At 38.2% G+C, this 18,594-nt stretch overlaps 1 protein-coding gene across 4 annotated transcripts in view; it reads left to right on the top strand.

Annotated features, from left to right (window-relative positions):
* KIF1B (kinesin family member 1B) overlaps positions 1-18,594 on the top strand; it is a 141,351-nt gene that overhangs the window by 5,640 nt on the left and 117,117 nt on the right. For all 4 annotated transcript variants that reach the window (XM_028108143.2, XM_088022616.1, XM_028108144.2 and 1 more), the window contains exon 2: positions 9,579-9,759. In XM_028108143.2, the coding sequence (XP_027963944.1) occupies positions 9,654-9,759 (106 nt within the window). In that variant the 5' untranslated portion in view covers positions 9,579-9,653. The remainder of the gene's footprint in view (positions 1-9,578; positions 9,760-18,594) is intronic.

The raw sequence follows: 18,594 nt of genomic DNA, 5'->3' as shown, positions 1-18,594 counted from the left end.
AAAGGTTTTAAGCAGCCTCCCACAAATAGCATAAATATAAGAGGGGCTGCTAAAGTATAGATAAGAAAGAAAACTGTGTAACAGGAGGAAAAACTAAATAAATAAATTACAGCAATTTGTGTAATGTGGTTATTATAATTTAGTTTTGAAACTTTTAGAAGTCAAAGTAAAAAGGGAAAGAAAATATACATGTACATATATATAATGGTTCATCAAGAGAAACTTTTTGGGGGGGTAATAAATTCTAAAACTGTAAGAGAAAAGTGTTAGACATCCTGATACAAGGATGTACACACTAAGTGTTTTCAACAGGTGAAAGGAAAAGATGTTCTTCAGAGACCGTTTTAAAAAAAGTAATCCACCTGCTTTCCAAACTGAAAATATACTAAACCATAATCAGTCTTTTTTATGAAGGATATGACTAATATGGTTCAGATATGTAACTTTATATAAAGATAAACCTGAATTTAGGGCGCCTGGGTGGCTCAGTTGGTTAAGCGACTGCCTTCAGCTCAGGTCATGATCCTGGAGTCCCAGGATCGAGTCTCATATTGGGCTCCCTGCTCCGCGGGGCGTCTGCTTCTCCCTCTGACCCTCTTCCCTCTTGTGCTCTCTGTCTCTCATTCTCTCTCTCTCAAATAAATAAATAAAATCTTTAAAAAAAAAAAGATAAACCTGAATTTACCAGCAGAAGACTCATTATTTAACCCTTGTGAGAGTCCGGAATACTTGTATTGTCATCTAAATGAAAAGTACTTTCTGTATGTTTATCATGTGGCAAGATTGACACATTGTTGACACTTGGATGGAAAAGTCTGACTTGCGTTCTTGCCCAGATAATGAGCTACCTCTTAGGCCCTAGCTGCAGAGGTGTGGTCATGGGGAGGTTTCAGAAGGAGGGAACCTTGGTTCATACCAAATTTTTTTTTCTTTTTCTTTTCTTTCTTTCTTTCTTTCTTTTTTTTTTTTTTGTCATGCTGTCTCTTTAAGGGCAGGGACTCAACTCATACCAAATTTGAATTAACCTCTGATTCTCCCTCTGCCTCTCTCTCTCTCTCTCTCTCTCTCTCTCTGTCTCTCATGAATAAATAAATAAAATCTTTAAAAAAAATAAAAATAATTGTTTAACCTCTGATTGAAACTTACCATTTCTGCACTATAGCTGAGCTGAGTTCATTTTAGCCTGGACAATCCCAGGAGAAGGTGTTGTCTGTCATCCACTTTGACAATAGAAGAGCTTCAGGGGAATGTGGGATTTGAGTGGCAGAATTCCCAGGTCTGCTAAAATAAAATTATGAGACATAGCTTCAGATATTAGAATGAATTGACTTACTGGTTAGAGTTTAGTATTAACTATCTTTGGAAGAAAAAACAATCACTTTCATTTAGAATATGCCATAGGAGCTGTTGTCTCTTTAATTTATTTTTATTTTTTAAGCTCTATGCCCAGTGTGGGGTTTGAACTCATGACCCTGAGTCACCTGCTTTACCGACTGAGCCAGCCAGGTACCCCTAGGAGCTGTTGTCTCTTGATGCACCTCTTGGTTTATGAATAAAATCATGTTACCGGTTAAAAAGAGGATCCTTGATTTATTAATTGCAGTGACCGGAGGACATGTGCCTAATAAATCCAAAATTGTATGTTAAAACTTATATTAGATAGTAGTTAAAAGAAAACAGTTGGAGAGTTTGGGTGAGCTAGTTTAACCCCATTTGAGATAAAAAATCTGACCTGTCAGGAGACTCTGTGCAGTCTGATTCTTGGCATTGGGCTAGAATGCAGAAAGAAGCTTTTCCAACATGTGATTCATTTTGAGCTTTCACAGCTTGGCTCATGGCTGATTTTTATTCATAGAGTCAAAGACCAAGAATAGACAGGTAATTCATACACAGAGAAAAATAAATTCTTACCTTTTGGAGGGGGCGCATTTTATCAGTATAGCCATGGCCAGTGACAGAGTATTGGGTCCTAAAATCTGCTTGGTCTTCATGAAAATTATTGGCCTGAGAGATGCAAACCTTATAATAACGAAGTTTTCATAGCATCTCAAAATGGGCTCACTAGCTACAGATATTTACTTTTGGGGACCCATTCATTCTTTAAGTTATAATTCATTTTTTAAGCCATAATTCATTGGAAAAGATGATCTTTTAAACAGACTGCTTGTTGCTGTTGTAAATTTGCTGCTGTATGGCAAATTGTGTGACTATTGAATTTAAAAGACTGAATTTCTTGGTTAAATTCTATTTTCACTTGTGCTAAGCACGTACTGAATACTGTATCAGTGTATGAGAGTTAAGTGAACTACTGGCTGCAACACAGGGCGGATGGAGTAAGTAGGAAAATGAATCAACACAACGTTTTTAAGGAGCAAAGAAAGAGAAAGAAGGTATCACTTGTGGCTCAGAAAGGGGCACATTAAGGAATGTGTGACTTAACGTTTCCTGCTTCATGGTGATATTTGATCTTGTCCTCAAAAGATATGGATTTGTAATAGGTTGAGAAGGAAGATTGAGCTTCCAGGAGTAGAGTGTTTGGTGCAGTAAGAGGGTGCTTGGTAGAGAAGAAGGCTTGAAGCTGGGCAGTGAAAATGGAGGCTGGGGAAGGAGGTTGGATTGTGGAGGCCCTTGAATTTTTAGGTTATGTTCTGAGGCTACGGAAACCAATGGAAGGTTTTTAAGTAGAGGAAATGACATGAACTGACTTCTGTTTTAGGAATATAATCCTGGCTCTTTTCTATAGAAAAGGAATATTACAAAAACAAACGAACCAAAAACTAGTATTATTTCATTCCTGTTTATTCCTTTTGCTGAAAGGTCAGTTTGAGAATTAATCTTCTCCTTAGGCTCCTAATAGTCCAGGGAATCTCTGAGGGCAGGTTCAATTGCACAAGATCAAAGTTAAGCAATTGGGCAAGATTTCAGAAAAATTCAAATAAATTGGGCCTGTTTTATTATCCCTTTATTGTTAGTGAATGCTTCTGGAATTTTTGCTCCATTCCGCTTTCCTGATGCTTCTAATTGTGTGTCATAGGAAGGAAAACCGGTCAGAGGAACAGTCTAGAACTGAGGCTGTGTAAGTGTATGTGTTAGAGTATGTGTGATTGTCTTTCCTACCTGCCTTTCTTCCTTTGGCTGCTCAAAGCTTGGAGAATAATTTTTATGCTAGTTAAAAGAAGTTATTGTTTTCCTATAACTTCCTAAAAGTATTCTGTAATTATTGTTTCCAACTGGAATTTAAGCCTGATTTCAGGCTTATATAACTGGTAATTTTTCTTAAAGAGCCAGGGATTTTTGAAGCTGTAATTCTTTGATGTAATTCTGTTATAAAGAGATACTGTTTGGGGCGCCTGGGCGGCTCAGTCGTTAAGCGTCTGCCTTCGGCTCAGGTCATGATCCCAGGCTTCTGGGATCCAGCCCCGCATCGGGCTCCCTGCTCGGCAGGAAGCCTGCTTCTCCCTCTCCCACTCCCCCTGCTTGTGTTCCCACTCTTGCTGTGTCTCTCTCTGTCAAATAGAATCTTAAAAAAAAAAAAAAAGATACTGTTTATAGTAGTAGAGAAGTAACAAAGTAACACTTTCTGTAGTTCATTTAACTGTAGTTTCCTATTACTATGTAAACATTTTTTTTAAAGATTTTTATTAGAGCAAGCGCGGCCCGTGCATGAGCAGGGGGGAGGGGCAGAGGGAGAAGCTGATTCCCCGCTGAGCAGGTAGCGGTTGCGGGGCTTCATCCCAAGACCCCAGGATCATGACCTGAGCTGAAGGCAGCCGCTTACCTGACTGAGCCACCCAGGCGCCCCTACTGTGTAAAATTTTAACTCGTGAAGGTGGTTACAGTTTTACCTTAAGACAGTTAAATCAGAAAAAATACATATTTAGGTTCAAATTGTTTGAGAAAAGTGATTTTGTTATTTATTTACTTGGGGGGGGGAGTAATTTTAAAATGCACTTATCATTTCCAAAAAAGAATGACTGTTAGCTTTTTTAATTAGGAAGGAATTTGAAATAAATTTTATCCTTCTTCCTTTTGATCAAATGACTTGTCTCTATTTTGAAACAACTAATGGTTTTTATTAATGCCATTCAGGCATCAGCCTGTTGACAAAATAACCAGGAATTCAGCCAAAATATTTTAACTACCATATTCAAGACCCTGTATCTAGGGGATTAGAAACATGACTGAAATTCAGTTTTTATCCATAAGGAACTTAAAATATATAGTAGAGATAAGAAAGGTAACTTCCTTGGCCTCGGTAAGGTTGGTGAACTGAGTAGTAATAAATGGAGAAGCATTAGCATTTAGTTTGGGAGGTGGGGAGATTCTGTGAAGGCTATAGACGTAGGTGGCATACAAGAAGATCTTAGAAGACTAAATTGGATTTTGAGAAGAATGGTAGAGGAAGAAGGGCACAGTGTTCCTTCAGGAACATTGGAGCAAAGGCACAGGGACAGGAAAAGCATGAGATACTTTCAGGAAGCCCTCTGGTGGGTGGTTGTTAAGGAATGTGGATGGAAGGCAGTGTTTTGTGGGCTTGTAAAAGTAGGTGGTTTATGTTGCAGGGCACATTGAACACCAGTGTGGGAAGTGCAGTCATTGCTTGGGAGACAGTAGAGGAATTTTGAGGATTTTTAAGTGGACACTCATATGAACAGACCTGTGCTTCAGGAAGACCAGTTTGTCAGTACTGCATGGTATGGATGGAGTAGATGAACGTGGCAGTATTGTGCAGTAGGTTTTGCATAGAAGCAAGAGAAAGTGGTAAGGTTAACAGTCTTGGGTAAGAATTATTGAAGATCTAAAAGGGATAGCAGGGGTAGAAATGGAAAGAAATTTTATAGGTAGAAGCTGTGTAATTTGGCAATTGATTAGATGGATAGAAGAAGCAAGCAGGTGTTGGAGGTGTTAGTGTTTTGGTTCCTAGTTACAAATGCATGGTTCTTTATATCTAAATCCTGGCAAGGACGTTTCAGCCTTTGTTGTCTGTTTCTAAATCAGTTAGCAGCATTCAACGCTTTGGCAGGCCTTGGATAGAATACAAAAGAAGAAGGTTTTGTTTTTGTTTTTGTTTTGTTTTGTTTTTAAAGGAAATCTTTTTAAGATTTTTATTTATTTATTTGTCAGAGAGAGAGGGCACAAGCAGGGGGAACAGCAGAGGGAGAGGGAGAAGCAGTCTCCTCACTGAGCAAGGAGCCCGATGTGGGACTCGATCCCAGGACTCTGGGATCATGACCTGAGCCGAAGGCAGACACTTAATGACTGAGCCACCCAGGCGTCCCGAAGGTTTTGTTTTTTTAACTTAAATATCTAAATATTCTATAATTGTCATTTTGGCAAACTCGCTTCTTCTGTCTTCCCCTAACAAATTTCTTAACATTATCTGATACCCGGTCTATGTTCAGACTAATCTGCTATCTAAGAAATGTTTTTTTTGCAGAGTTTCTTGATTAAAAAAATCATTGCATTTGTTCGGTAACTAACACAAGTCTTTTTTATTACACCCCCCCGCCCCATGCTATTTATTTTAAGAAACTGGATGACAGGACCTATAGATTTTTCTGTATTCTGGGTTTGGCTGATTGTATCTTTCAGGTATCATTTAAATTTTTCATTTGCTCCCCTGTGTGTCCTGTAACTGGTAGTCCGAGCTGAGGCTCATTTTCTTCATTTTTTTTTTTTTTTAAGGGTGTAGGATAAGAATGCTTCCTAGGTGGTGCTGTGTGTTTCCCACTGTAGCACATGTGGAAGCATAGACCACCTAGGTGTCCCACTTTTAGTGATGTTAAGATTGATTAATTAGCTCAGTTACTGTCCGCCTAATCCAAGCAATAAAATGTTCCCACATCAACCAACCATTCATCTAGGGCCTTTTTTTTTTTTTTTTTTGTAGCTAGTGATTATTGTTGCAGAGAGCCTTTATATCAGTAGGGTTGGAAATGGTGGCATTCCAATTCTGTCATCTCTTCTGCAATTATTAGCCAGACTTTTTTTTTTGTGAGAAGAACTTGCCCTCATTGACTATTTGGCCGTCCTGGAGTATAGTTTATATAGGATATACAGACTGGGTGTATGCTTACTTCTTTTATTTGCCAGTTTTCAGAATAATGAGGCTTTTTAAAAGTATTATGAACTTGTGAATTTATATATTTGATGTTCTTCAATCTATTTGTGGTTTGTATGAATGTATTTATCTTTATGCTGTAATTCCATGTTTGGGAGCCCCTTTAAGTTGGCACTTGTGTCCTTTTGCCATGACTCTGTTCATCTTTGGTAGATTTCTTGCTTGTGATCACAATAAAATGTCCCAGGATCATCTTGAAATTTCTTGCCCAGCCTTGGAATTAGCCATTTTTTCAAGGAGCCCAAGTTCAAAGAGTTTTTCAAGGCAATAGGAGTTTCATTTTGGGAAGCTATTAAAGAACAGTACAAGATAGAATGCAGTCACATGAAATGATAGCAGGGTTCTCATAATATGTTTGGGGCTTTAAGTACTGTAGGAAATACCAGTGATTCCTGAAATATTTGGGTAGTCATTTAGGAAGAGGTAAGACTAGAGCTGGTCCATCAAATAGGAGAAAAATGAAAATTCATGTGCCCATTATAGGGGAGAAATTGTTAGAAAATGTAAAAGAGCATGTGTGGGGGATGGTAAAGGAGCTTGACTAGAACACAGAGTACCTTGACTTTGGTCTTGATGTTGTAAGCATGGGGAATAAGAGAAGGTTCTTGAGTTTGGAAGTGAAATTGAAAGTAATGCTTTAGAAAGGTTAATATTGCAGTAAGGCTAAGAGATTTGCAGCATAATCTTTGGAAAATGAAAAACAAAAACTCCTTTTTCAGAACTGTTGAATGCCAGGCTCATTTGCTTTTCACAAGATCCCTGTGTGGTTCAGTTTTGTACAACCTTGTGTAAGGACTATTGGATTCGAATGAAAAACTCAAAGATCAGTTCCACTATTGCGAGTATGGTAGGCATGAGGTAGCGAGGACTAGATTAGGCAGTGGCAGTGGGTTAGGGTAATGGCAATGGGAATGAGAGGAAGGAATTGATAGCAATATGTATTGTGTTTTAAAAGTTTTGATATGGTATGTAATTAATAATGTTAACACTAATAAAAGGATTCAAAGAGAAAAACAAAGATGACTGCAAGATGTATGGTATGGGGTCAGATAGAAATGGGAAGATTGGCAGAGATTGCTAGTTTGGGGGAGAAGATAATGGAGCATGTTGAGTGTTCAGATGTGGCTGTATATCACAGTGAACTTTGTAGGGGGGAATTGAAGTATGTTCTGTGGGTTGCTTTTTCTGAATGCTTCATTCACTCTTTTGGCAAAGTACTCAGCTAGTGACTATAGGTGATGCTCTGTTGACTGGGAGAGTTAATAACTCTAAGCTTTCGTTTGATAAATGTGATTACAATAAATGTTTGATATATTAAACAAGAACCATCTGTTTAATATTAAATAAAATGGGAAACAGACTGGAAAAACATCACAGCAAATATAAAAAGATTAATATCAATAAATATTACAATTATTTGAAACAAAACCAAAAAATGTCAGCAAACCAGGCAAAGGACTTGAACAGATAATTCTCACAACTGGGAAATATACAGTTAACCCTTGAACAATGTAGGCATTAGGTATTAGGGGGTGCCTGTCCCTCCCCCTCCCCCTTGTAGGGGAAAATCCATACATAACTCGTGACTCCCCAAAATTTCACTGCTAACAGTCCACTGTTGACCAGAAGCCTTACTGATGATATAACGATTTGATTAGCAGGCATTTTGTATGGTATATATGTTATATACTATATTCTTACAAAAAAGAGAAAAGAATATGTTAAGAAAATTATAATGAAGAGAAAATATATTTACAATACTGTACTGTATTTGTCAAAAAAAAATCCACGTGCAAGTGGACCTGTGCATTTCAAGCCCATATTGTTCAATGGTCAGCTGCAATTTATTAATTACTCCTTCAGCAAACATTTATTGAGCGCTTTCATCAGGCACTGGTCTGGGTGGTAGCAAACAAGATCTCTGAGCTTTCGGACGGAGGTGTGAGAGATGGACAATAGCTGCGTTCCAAAAAAACAAGAATTTCAAATAGTGCTATTAGGAAAATAAGGGTAATGAGGTAGAGAGTGGCTTTTGGTTTTTATTTTGTTTTCTTTGATTAATATTTGCCTTTTTTTCCTTCTTTTTTTTAAAGATTCTATTTATTTTTCTACAGAGAGAGACAACGAGAGAGGGAACACTAGCAGGGGGAGTGGGAGAGGGAGAAGCAGGCCCCCCACAGAGCAGGGAGCCCGATGCGAGGCTCGATCCCAGGACCCTGGGACCATGACCCGAGCCGAAGGCAGACGCCCAACAACTGAGCCACCCAGGCGCCCCTGATATTTGCCTTTTCTTATTGGAAAGCATTAGTAGTTGTGCAGCTGTAGTTTAGGATTGCTAATCGCTAATTATGTGGGAAAAATGAGATTGAAGTTTTATTGGGGTTCCCTGATAATTGGACTTATAAGTGGTTTTCTTTTCAGTATTTTGTTTGGTTCCTCTTGAAGACGTTTATATAATGGATAGAGTGCAGGTTGAGATCTGTCGTTTCTTGTGGAGCTTATGTGGGTTCTTTTCACAGAATAGTGTTTACTTTGTTCTTTTGGGAGGGAAACTGTTCCTCTGAAAAATATTCACATTTTTTCCTGTGGCTTCATTCAGTAGTGAAATGTAGTGATACATTTTGCCGTGAGTCAGTGGCACATCTGAGGGTAGAACCTTCTCTGGAAACTTCTCTGCTTGTTGTAAAGGATGGTTTAAAGGGTCACATGAGGTACATGTGGAAATTAAAGGAATCCCTGGGTACTTAGAAGTGGAAGGAGCTGCTGGAGCTTATCTTTGTCCTTTGCTGTTTAATTATATATCATGTAACTGAATGTTTCAAACTGCAATTAAAGTATAGGAAGTTCAGAGCATTTCTTTAAAGGAAGGGGCTTTGCAGATGGGAAGTTACTTGTGTAAGGAACTCTTTAACAGATAAACATTTTTTTTTAAAGATTTTATTTATTTATTTGACAGAGAGAGAGAGTGAGAACAGGAACACAGCAGGGGGAGTGGGAGAGGGAGAAGCAGGCTTCTCTGCAAGTGGGGAACGCGATGTGGGGCTCGAACCCAGGACCCTGGGATGGTGACCTGAGCCGAAGGCAGACGCTTCTGACTGAGCCACCCAGGCGCCCCAACGTTTGGTGTTTTTCATATATTACTGAAGATTGATCCAGAAAAACAGAGAGCAAGAAAGATGCCTGTTACTTTGCAATTATATTTATTATTGTTATTATTATTGTTATTATTTTATTATTATTAAGCTTAGGGACTTTTTAGGTATGGGAAAGAGATAATGGAATAGGAAAATAAATTTCAGTATTTAATTTTCTATTTGGAAATTTTTGAGAATAGAAGATCTATGGGAAGAAAAGGGATGAAGTTTTTAGAAATGGAAATAAAAATAGTCCTGAGACTTTAGCCCATGTTTTCTTTAATTCTGACTACTACCTGTGTGGGATTGCTTTCTTTTTCAAGGAAACTTGAACATAACTTCAAAAGAAGATTTTATTCTTTATTTCTGGACTGCATATATATAACAAGACCATCAGAATGTCGGGAGCCTCAGTGAAGGTGGCTGTGCGGGTTCGGCCCTTCAATTCTCGAGAGACCAGCAAAGAGTCCAAATGCATCATTCAGATGCAAGGCAACTCGACCAGTGAGTTCATGTTATTTTCTATCAATTATATCTCATCTTCCTGTCCTTTTTCTTTTCCCTTACTGTGAACAGAATAAATGAACATTTGGATAGTAACACTTTGAACTTTGCTACTCTGAATGATCCACTAAATGGTTCCTGTGATATGATCCCTCTGATATTTGCTGTAGCATGTTTAAATATGGACTGTTTATTTTGTTCTTTACAATTGAGAAATCCTGGAGAACTACACTAATTTAGCTAGAGTTCTTACATTGAAATCTTAATGATAATAAAGGTATAAGCAGTGATTTTTTTACTTAATCATGATGTGAAATGTATCTATTGAGGCTCTAAGATTACTTTTCTTTCTTGATTTTAAATGGTACTTGAGCTTACCAAGATGGTCTTAACTTACTCTCCTTCCTTACAATGGTTCTTTGAGTTGAACAACCGATTTAGCTACAATCGATAATAAACTTGTAAATTTATTACTAAGATTGTAAGTAATAATTTGCTTATAATTTTTTTTTTTACAAATAAGATGATTTATTATTGAAATTTAAGTCCTTGCTTTCTAGCTTCTTTCTTCATATATAATTGCTTAGGTGAAAAATGACTTAAGCTGGTTTATTTTATACTTGCATTAATAATGCCTTGCTATAGATCTGTAGGCAAATTATTAAAGTAGCGGTAGGTTCTACTGTCTTGAAACCTACAACTTTGTGATAAAGCAGAATCGTTGCTCTCCCAGACACAAGTTAATGCTGAGTTGTTGGGGAAACCATTCTGATTTCATCTATTTGTAGGCCATTTGCCAGTGTTCTCTGTAGAGGATTCTATCAGTGGGAAATAAAATTGTATATATTTAAGGTGTACAGTGTGATGTTCTGATATATGTATACATCGCAAAATGATTACCACAATCCACACTAATTAATGTAACCATCATCTCTCATAGTTACCCTTTTTTTGTGTGTGCGCGGTGAAAACACTGGAGATCTGGGACGCCTGGGTGGCTCAGTCAGTTGAGCGTCTGCCTTCAGCTCAGGTCATGATCCCAGGGTCCTGGGATTGAGTCCTGCATTGGGCTCCTTGCTCAGCAGGGAGCCTGCTTCTCCCTCTGCCTGCTGCTCCCCCTGCTTGTGCTCTTTCCCTCTCTCTCTCTGATTGATAAACAACAAACAAACAAACAGTGGAGATCTATTTCTCAGCAAATTTTAAATATACAATACTTTATTATTAACTATAGTCACTATGCTGCACATTAGGTCTCCAGAACTTACTCATCTCAGGACTAACAGTTTGTATCCTTTGATCAGTATCTCCCCTTTGCCCCCATCCCTACCCTCTGGTAACCGCCATTCTGTTCTCTGTTACTATGAATTTGCCTCTTTTATTAGATTTTTTTAAAGATATGAGTCCATGAATTATATCCTATGAGTAATTGTAAAAGAAAAGGATGCAAAATTTAGCATTAAATTGTAAACTTTAAATGGGTGAAAGGTGAACTTTATAGGGTATGAAAATTTTAAGTTTTTTTTTTTTTTAAAGATTTTATTTATTTATTTTGACAGAGACACAGCGAGAGAGGGAACACAAGCAGGGGGAGTGGGAGAGGGCGAAGCAGGCTTCCTGCTGAGCAGGGAGCCCGATGCGGGGCTCAATCCCAGGACCCTGGGATCATGACCTGAGCCGAAGGCAGACGCTTAACGACTGAGCCACCCTGGCGCCCCAGCAATTTTAAGTTTTTTTAAGAAATGTCAGTATTGATCATTTGCTCCTTAAAGTTTGAGCTAGATTTGTAATTGAAGTAGAGAACAAATGTTTGTTTGTTTGTTTGTTTATAAACAATTTTATTTATTTATTTGAGAGAGAGCACAAGCCGGGGTGGGGGATGGGAAGGAGCAGAGGGATAAGCAGACTCCCTGTGGGAGTCCCTGAGATCATGACCTGAGCTAAAGTTAGATGCTTAACCGACTGAGCCACCCAGGTGCCCTGAGAACCAATGTTTATGCTCTTAAATGTCACTCATTTAAGCTATGTTGTTATTTGTGCTTCATTTTAAGAGTTACATTTCACGTAGTATATAAGTAAATCTTTGCACAGGGGCCATGCTAATTTGTAGCAGTCCAGTTTTAGGATATGTGCTGCTTAAGTGAACCCACTAAATCCTGATTATTGAGCTCTTGTTTCTCTCTGCAAAAAGTATTTAATTATAACTTAGTTTGGAGGCATTTTTGGCTGTTGGCATTGCCTCTAAAAATGCTGGTATATATCACAAGTTCTTTTAAAAGGTAGACTTTAGGAAATCCTCGATCAGGAGCCAGAATTAATCCTAAAAAGAACTACTTTCTCTGTGATATGTTTTGCATCCTGAACTATCCAGGAGAAGTCCTCAGTGTCATGGGTATCTGTTGCTACTTTACTTACAGGGTTGCAAATCTTACTAAAAACTTGTAAGTAGAGAATGAGTATTAAAAGGCCATATTTATGAAATGCGAAAATCAATTTGTTATATAACAAAAACAAATGGAAAGTTTTATTAATATAAATCATGATACTAGTGTTTTTTTTCCTTGATGACAAATCGTTTTAGAATGCCCACATCTTAAATTGGCTGTCAGTTTATATTCATTGTCAAAGTCAAATAGCATTGTGTTCATTTCCCCACAGTTTTTATTTCTGTGATTAGGTGAAACCTTCATTCACATGGTATAAAACTCAAAAGGTACAAAGAATATACAGTTAAAACACTTCCTCTCCCCTATCATGTAGCCAACCTGTTCCTCTCCCCAGAAGCAACTTGTGTTTCATTTCCCTTCAGAGATAGTGTAAGCAGCAACATCTTTTTCTAAGATAGTTTTTTTTACCATTTTAATTAGTGATAAGTTATAATATTAGCTTATTTTTCAGTCTTGACTGATTTGTATGTTTTGTTTATTTATTTCTTACCCCTTCCCCCAGCAGCGTATGTTTTAAATACCTGAATAATGCAGTTCATGTTTATAATTTGTAATAGTTGTTTCCTTTGAGATTTTAGCATGAAAGAATATCCGTGTAAATTAATAGGATTTTGTGTCTACCATATATATAATGGTATGCTGAGTACTAAATAGAATATCAAAAAAAATAATCAACTGACCATCTAGGAGAAGTACACTATTATACTATGTAGTAAAGTTGAAGATTGTTTTGTAGTTCTGGATAGTTTGAGAAATGGATCTGGGTCTGTTAGATTTTCTGACTTTGCTATTTTTTTTTATCATACAGATTAAAAGCTCATAAGAAATTATTAATGGATTACAAGAAAGGTGTTAGAGCTCATTGTTTCTAAGATCTATAGATTTCTTTTTGACCTTGTTGTTTTGTTGTATAGAAAATACTGTCGATTTAGGGGAAAAAAAGTAAAATTATCCAAATATGATATTAACTCTGGATGAAGAATGTCAATGTTTTCACTTGTAGTAGGTAGCAAACTGAAGGAGAAAATAAGATCCCTAGTTGTACGCCTTTTGAGGTTAGGGCTGTAATTTTATAGTTTGTGAGGATATAAGTTCTTTTTTTAAAATTTTTTTTAATGTTTTTATTTATTTATTCATGAGCGTCAGAGAGAGAAGCAGAGGCCGAGGGAGAAGCAGGCTCCCCGCCTATCAGGGAGTCTGATGCGGCACTCGATCCCAGGACCCTGGGATCATGACCTGCGCCGAAGGCAGACGCTTTAACCATCTGAGCTACCCAGGCGCCCCAAGAATATAAGTCCTATTCACCGATCTTATCTCCCACAAAAATCTCTCCAGAATTATTGGGTATATTGATTTATATTTTTATGAAATATTAAGAAATGACTAGTTTTTATTCAAAGTAATAATTTGATTACAGTAGGCCTGGGCATATTGTACTAGTCATATGAGAACCAATCTTTGGACCATGTTAAGCACAGTGCTGAACTCCCAAATGGTTTTTCATCATATTTTGTTCAGAACTGTTATAGACAACAGGCTCGGTGGCTCTGCTCTGCCTTACCCTTTCTTTTCCTTTCTCTTTTCAGAGTTTGCTCTAATGTGAGTCTATAGGAATCACAGAGTTGTATGTACTATAGGAGCCTGCCTTTAAGAGGTTTAAAAGTGTGTGGTAGAAGACACAAGACATACTGAAATAAACTCAATACAAAGTAAAAGTGATCAAAGTGATAATTGCCATAAACAAGGGTTTTTAAAAAGTGCAGAAGTGAGTTTGGCAAAGGACACATGTAAGATTTGTAGATGATAGGGCATTTCAGCTGGACCTTGTGGAGTAAGGAGGATTTAAACTAAACATCCAGTATGTTTGGGGAAAATTTCAGAATTGCAGCTTTTTAGAACTTATTAGTGTTAGGACTAGACATGGTATTCCTGACCTTCATCTGGCTATACCACATTGCCTCTCTGTACATAAACATTTAGCAGGAGAAATTTGTGACACACATACATACATACATTTATTTAATTCATTTATTGACATTTTTTGAAAGTAGGCTCCATCCCCAGTGTCGGGCTTGAACTCACAACCCCAAGACCAAGAGTCGTGAGCTCTACCAACTGAGGCAGCCAGGTACCCCCAGAAATTTGTGACTCTTAGATTAACATTAGTCTACTGAAACAAAAATCCTCATTTGATGAACTAGCTTTGGGAAAAGTAGGGTTGGTTTTCTAACTATTTAGTTTGTTATGGCTCAGAAGGTTTGGGGTAATTTTGGTTCCTTTGAAAGGTATTTGTTCTTGGAAAACTAATTAATTGTATGAGAGACTTTTTCCTCTAGAATTTTTGGCAGTTTCAGTTTTCTACTAATGTTTTCTTTTTCTCTTTTCAATTTTATGTGGCAATTTCTTAGTAATTTGACTAAAATACAATCCAAATAATTTTATATGAGAGATTCTAAGCAAACTATATGCTCTGTTAGAAAGTATTAATGGCTTATTTAAAAAAAAGTTGGGCTTAAGATTGGTAGAAAGCATGCATTTTGTTGTAAAAAATGAAATAAATTTGCTATAGCCACATGTGTTAGCTGTATTAAAAGACTGCTGTGCTGGCAGGCTGGCCTGGACTGTTGCTCACAGGAATTATAGCTGATTGCACATGGAATGCAATGGAATGTTCCTGCCATAAGGTCTCCTATGAAAAAGTAGAAGAGGGTGAAGAGTACTTTAGGGAATGTGCCAAATCTGAAAACTGAGTAGTAGCAGTTTTATTTAAGCACTTTCTGGTCTCAGAGAGAATATTTTCCATGGCGCAGATAAATGTTACTGCCTTGACATTTTGGAGACCCAAGTGCATACAAATGGCTTTGTTTAAAAATATCCCATTATATTCCAAGTTTCACCCACTTTGGAAGCATTTTTTTTTTTTTTTTTTTGTCTAATCTTAAGAAGGAAAGTGGCGCAGAATTAATGGTTGAACTGCTCACATTTATGGTAAATCTGGAGACTTTGAAACTGCATGAATTCCCCTCCGAAAAACCGGAGAGTAGATAAAGCTGGTTCTGACACAGACCTTTAGGTGATTAAATTGTAAACGTTTGCTTCGTCTTTAACCACAGGAATCTGTCTCTAGCTGGCCCTTTGGTAAGTCTCCTTCATGTATTTATCAATCTTCTTTTGCCCGGGGTCTTTTTGTTTTTTAGTGCCCAAATCTTAGTGGGATAGAAGGGACCCAGTTTTTTTTTCCCCTGTTAATTACTAACATGGTACATTTTTTAAGGCTTTTTCGTTCACCTGTGTACATTTCTAAATGAAATGCTGTACATCACAACTGGTACAAAGAATGACTTCATGTCCATTAATGAAAATTTGGGATGGAGGAAGGAACAAAGTGGAGGTTTGGAAAGAAAGACTTTTGAAAGGAATTCTTTTAAATCTGAATGTGTTTTCTAGCCGACAATCAGAATGAGGTCTCTTTAAGTCTTTTCTGGGATAAGCCATAATTAGTTAGATCAGACTCCAGGTGTCAACTCCATAACACAGCATCCAGAGTGCTTTCCAGTGTGGCTGGAGATGCAGGATAGGGCCAGTTCTTCAGCTGTGCTTCTCCACCTCCACGCCAGGTGCTCTAACCTTAGAGGTGGACTGCGCAGTAGTTCTTTTTTTTTTTTTTTTTAATTTTTTTATCGTTATGTTAATCACCATACATCATTAGTTTTTGATGTAGTGTTCCATGATTCATTGTTTGCGTATAATACCCAGTGCTCCGCGCAGAACGTGCCCTCTTTAATACCCATCACCAGGCTAACCCATCCCCCCACCCCCCTCCACCCTAGAAACCTCAGTTTGTTTTTCAGAGTCCATTGTCTCTCATGGTTCGTCTCCCCCTCCGACTTACTCCCCTTCATTCTTCCCCTCCTGCTATCTTCTTTTTTTTTCTTAACATATATTGCATTATTTGTTTCAGAAGTACAGATCCGTGATTCATCAGTCTTGTACAATTCACAGCGCTCACCATAGCACATACCCTCCCCAATGTCTATCACCCAGCCACCCCATCCCTCCTACCCCCCACCACTGCAGCAACCCTCAGTTTGTTTCCTGAGGTTAAGAATTCCTCATATCAGTGAGGTCATATGATACATGTCTTTCTCTGATTGACTTATTTCACTCAGCATAACACCCTCCAGTTCCATCCACGTCGTTGCAAATGGCAAGATCTCATTCCTTTTGATGGCCGCATAATATTCCATTGTGTATATATACCACATCTTCTTTATCCATTCATTTGTCGATGGACATCTTGGCTCTTTCCACAGTTTGGCTATTGTGGACTGCTCAGTAGTTCTTAACCTACCCTTTCTCAGGATGCATTCTGTGAGCTGCATATCTCACTCATGCCCAATCATGTGTCTCTATAACCTGCTACCATTTCACTGAGTCACTAAAACTGCTGCTGAAGATTGGGGCATTTAGACTTTTCTTTTTTTTATATAAGTAGGCTTCATGCAAGGGCCTTGAACTCACAACCCTGAGATCAAAGACCTGAGCTGAGATCGAGAGTCAGATGCTTAACCACCTGAGCCTCCCAGGTGCCACTTGGGTATTTAAACTCTCTTAGCAGCACGATTTTTTCTTAGAGCAAAAAACTGGAAACAACCCCAGTATCCATCAAGAGGGGAATGGATAAATAAATCATGGTAGATTTACATAAAATAGAATACAGCAGAGAAGAATTACTATGTGCACACACACAAATTATAAACAAACTGTAGCTATACAAGCAACTCAAAAAAGAAATCGGTGTATTTATATAGATTTCAAAGCATGCAAAGCTGTTCTCTGTATTCTTTATGCCGTACAAAGACACGGGTAAAACTATGAAGAAAAGTAAGGCGATAATGACAAAATTCAGCATGCTTCAGAGTTGAGACGGTGGGCAGAGAGATCTGGAAGGGTCAGACAGGCGAGCTGCAGAGGTGAGAATCCTGTTCTATAACTGTCTGGTGGGTACCTGGGGTTTTGTCCTATTGTCACAGCTTGTACATTTTATTAAAAAAAAAATATATATATATATAAAGATTTATTTATTTATTTTTAGAAAGGGAGCGTGCATGTGCACGAGTTGGGGGCGGGGGGGGGGGCAGAGGGAGAGGGAGAGTCCCAAGCCAACTCTGTGCTGAGCATAGACCCCAATGTGTGGGGCTTGAGCTCATGACCCTGAGATCATGACCTGAGCTGAAACCAACAGTCAGACGCTCAACCAACTGAGCCACCCAGGTGCCCCTATAAATTATAAATTTTATGAATCTATCTACTGTTTGTATACTAAGTACTTGATTTGGAAAGTATACAAAGGGAAAAAAACTTAAGTCCTCACCTTGCAAATAGAGCTACTATGTACCGTGCCTATTTATATCTGTGACCAGGGCTTCTCAATGTGAGGGGCACAAACCCATGACATTTTTCTCGTGCCCCCTCTTTCTGAATCCTTCTAGACACTTTTCACTCCTTTTTCCGAAGAGAGGCATGTTTACTATCTTAAGTGGCATGTGCTTATTGATTAAATGACACTCATTTGGTCTCTGGAGTGGAAGACAGTAAGCAGCAACAAGAGCTTCTGTGGCACTGGGAGAAGAGCTTAGTAAAATCTACTGAAATCAACTTGGGTACCAGTGGCATTAAACTTTTTAAAAAATTTGAAATGAAGCACTTTTCCTCTAGTCAGGACTAGGAGTTACAGCAGTGAGGGGGGTATGTGTGGGGGTGTTGGGTTTGGGGAACAGAGGTGCCCCAGAAATGATACTACATTTACTCCGAGTTGACGGAAACTGAGTTGGTCCTTTAGAATGACCTTTAGATGATTTTTGAGGCTAGCCTTCTCAATTTAGCACTGTCTGCTGGCCCCTGACTTTGCTGTGCACCTTTTTACACCCTGACCTTCTGCTACCCCCGTCAGCCTTTAAAGCAGCTTTTGCCTCCCTTTCCTCAGGCCCAAAACAGACTGTATTTTCTTCTACATCTGACACGATGACTTCTTATGTGGCAACTTACTAAGCTGATATCCTGAAATGTATCCCTGGAGTGTACCTTCTTTTAGATGAGATAAATTATCATTAGCTTATTGAGCACATTTCTTTTAAGTATTCTTCAAGACCATGATTGTAATGGCTATGTAGTATTGTCACAGTAATAAACCATAATTTATTTAGCTAACCCCTATTATCAAACAATTGAGCTTTAAAACTGCTTCTTAGGCCCGCTGTAAACAAGAGTGTAAGCCCACACAGGTAGGGAAGGAAGGCATTGGGAAGCTAGACATGTCGAACCCAACATGTTCAAAACTGAATTCCTAATATGTGCTCTTCCAGTCCTGCTCCCCTGCACTCTCCTTCAA

The sequence above is a fragment of the Eumetopias jubatus genome, unplaced genomic scaffold (assembly GCF_037043125.1).
Source record: "Eumetopias jubatus isolate StellerSeaLion01/CBP00866 unplaced genomic scaffold, mEumJub1_p1.0 scaffold_4, whole genome shotgun sequence".
Lineage (NCBI taxonomy): Eukaryota > Metazoa > Chordata > Mammalia > Carnivora > Otariidae > Eumetopias > Eumetopias jubatus.
Note: the sequence above shows the minus strand (reverse complement) of the source record. Positions and strands in the feature narration are given on the sequence as shown.